This window comes from Mercurialis annua, linkage group LG6 (genome assembly GCF_937616625.2).
Source record: "Mercurialis annua linkage group LG6, ddMerAnnu1.2, whole genome shotgun sequence".
Classification (NCBI taxonomy): Eukaryota; Viridiplantae; Streptophyta; class Magnoliopsida; order Malpighiales; family Euphorbiaceae; genus Mercurialis; species Mercurialis annua.
The window spans coordinates 42401970-42411758 of NC_065575.1; the positions used below are offsets into that span (position 1 = coordinate 42401970).

At 31.1% G+C, this 9789-nt stretch overlaps 1 protein-coding gene and 1 long non-coding RNA gene across 2 annotated transcripts; both read left to right on the forward strand.

The window, feature by feature from the left end:
• The first annotated feature begins 889 nt into the window (after positions 1-889).
• On the forward strand, positions 890-3345 carry LOC126653519 (uncharacterized). The gene is made up of 3 exons (XR_007632252.2): positions 890-1104; positions 2647-2722; positions 3168-3345. It is a non-coding gene; the product is annotated as an uncharacterized LOC126653519 (long non-coding RNA).
• Positions 3346-6996: 3651 nt separating this feature from the next.
• On the forward strand, positions 6997-8661 carry LOC126686238 (chlorophyllase-1-like). The gene is made up of 2 exons (XM_050380283.2): positions 6997-7381; positions 7725-8661. The coding sequence occupies exons 1-2, from the start codon at positions 7064-7066 to the stop codon at positions 8451-8453; spliced, it is 1047 nt and encodes a 348-aa protein (XP_050236240.1). The 5' UTR covers positions 6997-7063; the 3' UTR covers positions 8454-8661.
• Positions 8662-9789: the final 1128 nt, after the last annotated feature.

Consider the following 9789-nt stretch of genomic DNA (forward strand, 5'->3'; position numbering starts at 1 on the left):
GTTTTGAAAAATAAAATATACTCCCTATGGTACATAATTTGTTGCATTTAAGAAATTTTTTTAGTACATAATATTTTTCATTTGATAATATTAAGTGAGCATTATTGCAATTTTTCATGTTTATTTTTATTGATTTATTAAAAATACGATAATTATATAAAATTAATAGTAATAAATATAAATAAATTTTAATGTAAAATTAATTTAATAAAAGTGTTTATAAATTAAGATGTATTAATTATCTTTTTCAATTTTTATATTAATTAAAAATAAATACGATAAATATTAGGGATTATTTTCCAAATACCTGTTTTGGGTAAAATATTTACATCATTTTGGCTCATCTTTTCCTCTTATCCTACATTACCTAATAAGCTAACTTATTTACCAAAAATATCCACTATATTAAGAAGCCTTATCTCATTTTAGGTTGAAATTTTATATAGCCACCTTTTTTTTCTCTCTCTTTGTAATACCCCGTATTTTTCTCGTTATGTTTTTACTTGATTTCGGATTGGTTCTTGCATTGAGACACCTTGATTGAGCCTTGTTTTGTATCTTGTATGTTACACATATATCGTGTGGGTATTAGATATTGATTCGATTCATTTTCGGGTATTTATTGAAGTTGTTTTCCCATGTTTTCCAAAACTGCCATGTGTTAGTAAAACGTTGATATCTCACAATTGAACGGTCGGATCGGGCTCATCTTTGGATATATTGTTCCTATGAGGATTTACTAAAATCTGGTCGGTTGGATTGTTATTTGGAGGTTTCTAACTCTAAAACTACCTTTTAAACCGTGAGCTTTAATTGCAGCCCACAGGAGTCTATAAATAGACCCCTTAAGTTGCAAACCCTAGCCCCCATTAATCTCCAAAACCTAAAAACGAATTTCTTCACTCAAAGAACTTGATTTCTTCTTTCTAACAAGTCCGGATGCGATTCATTCCGCTAAGAATATGATTTTACATCCTACTCGCAAGATCTACGCGATTTCTACGTTGTGTTCTTCGTTGGAGGCTTGTGGATTAAATTACATTCGGTCCAGCCCCTTGAACCTTGGGTTAATACATTATTTATCTTATTGTTCATCATCCTTAGGTATTGTTTTCATATCCATTTGATTCATGAATTCATTGCTATGTGATTTTGCCTAGAAATGCATAATATAGGATTTTAATGAAGTGAATTGTTGCTATTGTCATGCCATGCTTATGCTACTGAGTTTGTATGGATAAAATGATGGTTTGTACATATATAAACTGATGTTACATGTTTTGAAAAGCGTTTGGCATGATTCATCAATGTTAGGATTTTTCTAGCAATTGTTGTATTTTAATCGATTTACTGGTTTGAATCTATGAAATTGAGATTCTATGCTTAGGTTACTGATATGTATGATATGTTTGATGGATTTGATGTTTATGAACTGATCTTGTTGGTTGTATCAACACTTTGGCATGCTCTCGATTGTTTTAGCTGAAATTGCGTAAAATGCTGAATTTGGGTTCTTTAAGAGTTGTAATTGCATAAATGTTTTGCGATGATGTACCTACTGTTCTAAGATGATATATATGATGTTTATATGATTTAGGATCAGTGGCTATATGATTTGGGTTGTCGAATGCATGATTTGGTTTGTTTAGCATGTTTAGGCAAATTCTAGCGAAAATGCGTTATCGATTGTTTAAGGGATGTTGGCATGAGTTTAGATCTGAGTTGGTTTGGTATTTTGAAATTATGTATGATATACTACTGATCTAAATGAATTTGGGAGTTTGAATTATAAATATTTTAGTACGTGTTGGCTTAGTTTGCAAACTAGCTAGTTTTACACTAAAATGCTTTGATTTCAGATTCGATGCTTTGTAATGACTTAAGATCTGAATTACTTTCATATTATTGATTATGGCATGTATATGAACTGATCTAAGGTGTTTTGTTTTGGCGATTCATGTTTGGTCTAGTTTTGGGCAAAGTGCCATGAATTCTTAATTGGCTTGATGTCGTGAAAAATATATTAATTGATTGCAAATGTTTTGCTATGACATGTGTTATATAAAATGTGATTATTAAGCATGATAGGGCTGTTGTATATTGGTGTTTTTCTTATTTGGTTGTGTTTGTCCTTTGCGAACTTTTATCGAATTATAATCATGATGCTATACTTGGGTTTTAATGTTTAATTTGAATTCCCTTATTTCTCTAAATTGAAACTTTGGTATATTTAAATGATTCCGGACTTTAAACGAATTGTTTTACTTTGGTTGGATGTTTGGTTCGGGTTAGACTTGGGTCGCCCAATTCGTGAGTATAGGCTTGGCAGTTGTGATAACTCGGCTAGCTCACCACTTTGGTTTAAACTTGGTTTTATGATTTTAACTAAGTTATTGAAATGGTTTTCCGGATTATGTTTTAAAAGTGGGAACTCAATTGGACTTGACTATCGTATGACTTTGGTTATGTTGAATATGTATGATTACTCTACTTCGGTTAATGCTTTGACATTTTGGCTAAATATGTGTAGTTACATATTGATGGTGTGTACTTTGGATTGGTTGATATATGTGCTAGTCCTACGTGTTGCCTAGTACTCTCTAGAGTTAGGGGATGATATTAATTATGTTTTATGCCTTCTTTTAGACACGTCGACTGCTCGTGCTTCGGAGTCGAAACAGGTTTAGTTGCTTGCCAGGTTTTTCACGTGGATTTGCAAGCAGTGAGTTTATATCTCTATTTACCTCTTTATTAAGCAAATGTTATATTTTGTATATTTATATGTATAAACAGCTTTCGAACTGTTTTTCGGCATTGTGGATTTGATTTGGAACGTGCTACTCGATGGGCATCATCGGGACTGCGTGCGCACCGGTAATGATTATGGTATTGAGGTAGGTTTGAGATACGTCTCACCTTAGTGAGGGCACCGGTGGAAGATACGTCTCCTAAGCTCACTATTTATTAAGTGATAGTCGGGGATCGGTTATTGAGATACGTCTCACCGACACGACAATGGATTTAGAATTGTGGTTTAGGGTTTCATTGATAATCCATAATGAAAATATTTTATTAAACGTTTTAAAGGTTTTTAACTTAATAAATGTAAATTGTTATATAAACTCTACTCAGTAAATCTGACCCCGTTGTTTTCCCAAATTTTCCAGGTTTATGATTTGAAAGCTGGTCCACTCCGATTCTTTTGATTCCTCGGAGGTTTTTATGTTATTTAAACTAGTTTCTATTTTCAAACTCTTAGACCGCAGTAGAACTAGTTATTTATTTCATTTGATTCTACACTTTGGGATTGTCGATATATTCGATTATTATATTTGGCATGATTACTCTGGATTAGATATTGTTATATATAAGGCATGATGTTGAACATTTAAGATATTGAAGTTATTTATATTAGAACTGTAGTATAAATTGCTAGACTTAGGTTGGAGTCTCGGTTGCCCCCGAGCAGTTTTCTGCAGGTTTAAATGATTATTTGATTTCCGCGAGGCTTGCTACGGGTTTTGGTACAACCATACCCATACCCTAGCGCCGGTCACGATTCATGAAATTGGGTCGTGACACTCTTCTCTCTTCTTTTCTTCTTCTTTTGTTCTTCTTTTTCATTTGATTTTCAGTTTACACTACTAAAAAACAGCCATTTAGCGACGGATTTTTCCGTCGCTAAATGGCAAAAATCCGTCGCTAATCACCATTAGCGACGAATTAGCGACGGACTTTTGTCGCTAAAATTTTAACGACGGGATAAAAAAATTAGCGATGTAATTTTATCAAATTAGCGACGGATTAAATCCGTCGCTAATTTTTGAAAATAAAAAAAAATAATTTTTTAATTAAAAACGTAAGATGAAATATTATTTAATGGGTCGCACTCCGTAACCCACCCACCCGCTATACACTACACTACACACTGTCACCCACCGCAATTATCGCAAATTTGCAAACTTCCCAGTAGGTCATCCATCCTTCACATTGCTCCCACCCAATCCTCTTTAACCTTTTAGTTCCCCCACGCGTAGCTCCACCTCAACCAACTCATATTCTTGTTACATATTTATATATATTATATTTAAATATATCTTAAAGTAACAAAAAGTTACTCCCACAATTTACTCCCGTAATATAAAATAATTATTTTTTCATACTAATTATTTTTAAATAAATAGTTAATAAATTATTTTTTAATTATTATTTTAAATAAAAACAAATAATAAACAATTATTTTTTTAATAAATAATTACTTTTTAATAAATAATTATTTTTGTAATAATTTATTTTTTAATTAATATTATTTAAATTAATATTTATTTTTTTAATTAATAATTTTTTTAATTAATAATTTTTTTATAAAAATAATGCTTTTAGCGACGGATTTTGAAATCCGTCGCTAAATGTATTACTTTTAGCGACGGATTACAAAATCCGACGCTAAAAGGGAAGAAATATTGGCGGAAATCATCCCGCCACTTTTAGCGACGGATTTCAAATCCGTCGCTAAAATCCGTCGCTAATCGACTGTTTTCTAGTAGTGTTATCTTCTCCGATTATTTTTCGTTCGTCTTTTTCGTTCGTCTTTCCGGTCGCGCTTCCGTTCGTCTACTTCCGATGGATTTCTCGTCGTTTTTTTGTTCGTCTTTTCCGTTCGCGCTAGTTCGTTCGTCTTTTCCGTTCGCGCTATGGATTTCTCGACTCGTTTTTAAATTTGTGTAATTTTTTAGGTTTTTTTTAATGATTTAAATATTTTGTAAATAAATTATTGTAGATCTATAATTTTTTGTTTATAAAATTGTTCTATCATTCATATAATTATTTATTTTGTCTTCTCTTATTCATAGATTTGTTTATTGCTACTGATTTTGTAAAGAAAATATTGATTTATGGTGTATTTGTAATAATTTTATAATATCTTTACGTTTTAGTGTATTTTTGGTGTATTAATGGTGTAATTCTGCCATTTTTTAGTATATTTATGGTGCATTTACAGTGTTTATGGTGTATTTGCAGTGTTTATGGTGTATTTGCAGTGTTTCATGGTTAAACCACAAATAACACTACAAAATGCTATAAATACACTACTTATACACTACTTATACACCACTTATACATTACTTACACACTATATATACACTAATTTTACACTATATAAACACCATAAAAACACTATATATACACTACTGTTACACTATAAAAAATAAAATAAAAAACCCTAGGAAAAGAATCTATAAAAAATAAAAATTAACACTATATATACACTAATCTTACACTATATAAAAAATGGCCGGTCGGTTTGGTTGACCGAACCGACAAAACCGAAAACCAAAATTAAAAAACCGAAAAAGATATTTTGGTAAATAAAAAAACAAAACAAGTAAATACGGTTAGGGCAAAAAGTCAAAAAATAAAATTTAAAACTTGCAATATAAAATTGTAATTATTTTGGTGAAATATGTATTTAGGGAAATTAGCACTAAATATTATCAACCGGAAGAAATATATCTTTGGCCTTGATTTTTACTTTCCTATTAATTATAAAACATATCATTGCAGCGAATGAAAAACACGTTTATCTCGATCAAAGTGCAATTTATTGTTTTTGGAATGGCATCACTTTCATAATTTGTAAGTATTGAAAAATCAAATTTGAATATTAATCATGACTTGGATACCATATACGTATGTGGTATATAATTGGCAGGTGGTCGGGGTCATTACTTACAGCCGGTAATTGTTTTGGTCGAATATCGCTAAAAAGTCAAATATGCAATTTTGGAATTTATTTAAATATTATAAAAATTATTTTAATTTTACAAATTTGCTAAAAATTTATCTGATATTTCAAAAATTTAATCAAATTTATGTGGCAATATCAAATCGGTATAAAATATGAAACTATAATTTATTTGAATTACATGGCATTTCAATTAGCATTTTTTTTTTGTAAATTACACATGTAATTGACATATAGTCATAATTAAATTAATTTTAAAAAAATAGATAAATTTTAGTGAATTTATCAAATTCAAATATATTTAAAGAATATAGATAGATTTTCAAAAAATAAAAAAAATAGTCCTTTTGAACTTTTAAACATAATTTTATTAATTATCTGGAGAATTACTTTATCATCGCGTTCCCCCCTCTCCAATTATCAAAAAAAAAAAAACTCTTATGCACAATTTAGTCCTTTTTTTAAATTTTTGTTGGTGAAATTAAAACTTGCTTAACCGTACTTTACATTTGTCAATCTTAATATATAATAAATACTTTACTTTCGTTGTTTATGTAAGTAGAAAATTATCAAAATTAATGGCCTACCATTGTTTGTGAAATTAAAACTTGACTATTAAAATATAAATTTTTTAAAGTTGATAATCATTATATGAAATATTATAATTTAACGACCGCAAAATTATATAACCTTTTTTTAATACAAAGATCTCTTATATAAATATTTACTGTAGTGAAGTCAAAAGTAGAGAGAAATTAAAGCGGACTTGTCGGAAGGTTAGTGATAGATTAAATGATTCACATGTCTTTAGTCTGAGTTAAAAAAAAATTGCCACTGTAAATGTTTAGCATTTTTCCATATAACCGTTTAATTTTATATTTTATTGAATCGAACCAAATCAAATCAAAGCTAGACACTTCTAATTGCACATGTATGTATTTGAACATCAATTAAAGAGTTATACATATTTGCAGTGGCGGATCTAAATTTCTTTTATAAAGTGAGCAAAATTGTACTGAAAGTTTGTAATGTGGGCAAAATGTTCAAAACATAAATTTTAAAATGGATAGTATTTATTATTTTAAAGCAGAAAAACTATATTATTAGATTTCATTTTTTCAATTTTTTTTGCGATGTATGCGTATTTATATTTTTAAAAAAAAATTCAAAATAATAAAATTTCAATCGTCTACTATAAATTCTTTCTAATTTCATCCCTGCGTATACGCACATACTTCCATAGTAAGCTCACTATAAATAGAAGTATGCCCAGTGTGTAATTTTTCATCTTTCTCTTCTTTCTCACATATCTCAAAAATGGCTAAACTGGTTGCAACAATGGCGGTGGCGGCGGTGGTTTTAGTAATAATGCTGCCATTAACTCCGTCAGAAGCCCAATCTGATGGGACAAGAAGAGTTCTTGATGTTTTTGAAATCGGAAACGTTCCAACAACATATTTACAAGTGAACGAATCAGCCACACCTTTCAATAAATCTGTGTTGATATATAAACCGACTCTTCCTTGTTTATACCCGGTCATTATGCTTCTGCATGGCACGTGTCTCATCAACTCTTTCTACACTGATCTCTTCCAACATATAGCTTCTCACGGTTATATAGTTGTTGCTCCTCAGGTATGAATTTGTGATTTTAATTTAATTTTGCGGGAAATTTAAAAATATACGTTACAATTAATGTTCTTTTTAATTACTAAAAATTTAACACGTATGCATAATCTGACCAATAAACTTTATGCTAAAAAGAAAATTATACATATGTTATAAATTTTCAGACAAAAAATTGGCAAAAACTGATTATCATATGGTAAAAGTAAGTAAAATTTGGTCACTGAAAAAAAAATAAGAGGATAGTTTTTGATTATCTGAAAATCAATTACCACCAAATAGCAACACATAGTAATTAAATTGAAGCTCAATCAGTTCTAATTTGTTGTTTCGTTGCATTAATTTTTCTCAGATATATTATTGCTTCGAAGGGCTCTTCGAAATGATGCCTATAAGTGAACCAGAAGAGCTTGAGTACGCAGCAGAAGTAGCAAACTGGTTACCTTCAGGTCTGCAATCTTTGCTACCGGAAAACATTAAACCCGATCTACACAAGCTTTCCGTCGGCGGCCACAGTAGAGGCGGAAAAACCGCAGTTGCACTCGCACTTGGCTATGCAAAAACGCCTCTACAAGTTCAAATCTCAGGACTAGTACTTATAGACCCAGTTGCAGGAGCAAGCAAAAATAACCCAACCCTCCCCAAAGTCCTGACGTACATTCCTCATTCTTTTAACTTATCGATTCCAGTAGCGGTCATCGGAACCGGGTTGGGTAGCCAGCCGGTCTGCTGGCTAGTCTGTCCAGCTTGTGCTCCGAATGGAGTGAACCATGTGGAGTTTTTCAACGAGTGTAAGGCTCCGGCAGGTCATTTTGTGGCTACAGATTATGGGCACATGGACATGTTAAATGACAATATAACAGGTATTGATTGGATTATAACAAGTCATATGTGCAAGAGCAGTCCGGATCCTAAGAAGCCGATGAGACAAACTGTCGGCGGTATCATAGTGGCGTTTTTCAAGGCTTATTTTGAAGGTGAAAGTGACGACTATATGACCATTGTTCAACAACCTTCTGTTGCTCCTGCAAAACTTGATCCTGTCCAGTTCAATAACATAATTAATATTGGTACGTTTTAGCGGCAGTTATAAATTATGCCGTTAATTCCAGTGTTCCTCAAAATCATAACAGCATTACATTAATCAGTCGGTATAGATGTTGGATTCTAGGGCTCAGATTTGTATCCTTTCCATATGTATCTATTGAATAAAAAGAGGACTGGATGTAGCAAATTAATTCTGTGCTTGTTAATGTGTTCAATTCGATATATTATTTATCTTGTGATTATTCAAGACTTGAAACGTTAGTAGACCATGTTCTATTTAGATGTTAGAAAGATTGAGAGAAGATGGTAGCTGATGAAATAAAATTGTTAATATTAAAAATTGGACTATAAATAAAAAAATACTAGGAAAAATTATAAGAAACCTCGTCCTCATACAAATAAAATAGAGAGTTAACTAATGGGGGTTGGTTCAAGTGGTAAACGGTTTGATATCGCTTAAACAAGGTCTCGGGTTCGAGTCCTTGTGAATGCAGAAAATTCCCACTGGTAGACTCACCCACCATGCCAGGTGCGCGACGCGGGTCGGATCCGGATTAGTCAGGGCGAACCCTTGAAAACCGGATGGGCTTACCAAAAAAAAAAATAAAAAAAAAATAGAGAGTTAAATTAACATTTAATCTGACGTTGTAAATTTAAACTCTAGAGTATTATGTCCCTAACAATGTTAAACAAATAAAGAAAACGTGTCAATTTAGACTCTGGATTTAAATAAAATGTCGTAAAGCCACTCAACTTTAAACTCTTCTTCAGTTACAGGTTGATCTTGTAAAATCGCTATCCAAATCCACATTTTTCGCTTTCAATATGTACTCATAATTTTTGATTTTGGAAGATTTTCTTACTCAAGGAATGAAATAATTCAAAAAAAAAAACACTAAATTTCAGGGTAAATTATAATCTTCTTCACTCAAAAAATTCAAATAAACTATTTATCTTTAAAATTTAATTTAAAATATTAATTAATTTAAAGCTAATTTAAAATCTTAATTAATTTAATTTAATCTAAATAAATTTATTAGATATATAATTAATTTTTTAATTCTAATAAAAATATTAAATCAATTAAATATTGATATTTGATCAACTGCAGTCCTTCTCCGATCCCGCTGCTTTCCTCCTACATGTCTTCCATCGACACATCGCATTCCTCTGGCGAACAACTTTGTCTTGAAGAAAACGAACCAATCTTCCTTTGGTTCATCTTTTTCAAGACGAAACCAAATAGAATTTGTCTTGAGGAAGATGAACGGTAAATTGGGGTGGGGTGGTGGTCAGATCATAGGAGGACGACGGCATGGTAGGAGACGGTTCAAATGTCAGAATGGATATAAAAATGTTAGAACCATTAA

Excerpts from the sequence above, each read along its gene's own strand:
- LOC126686238 (XM_050380283.2), top strand. The coding sequence starts at position 7,064 with ATGGCTAAACTGGTTGCAACAATGGCGGTGGCGGCGGTGGTTTTAGTA. Across the intron at positions 7,382-7,724 it reads ATATAGTTGTTGCTCCTCAG|ATATATTATTGCTTCGAAGG; the intron begins GTATGAATTTGT and ends AATTTTTCTCAG.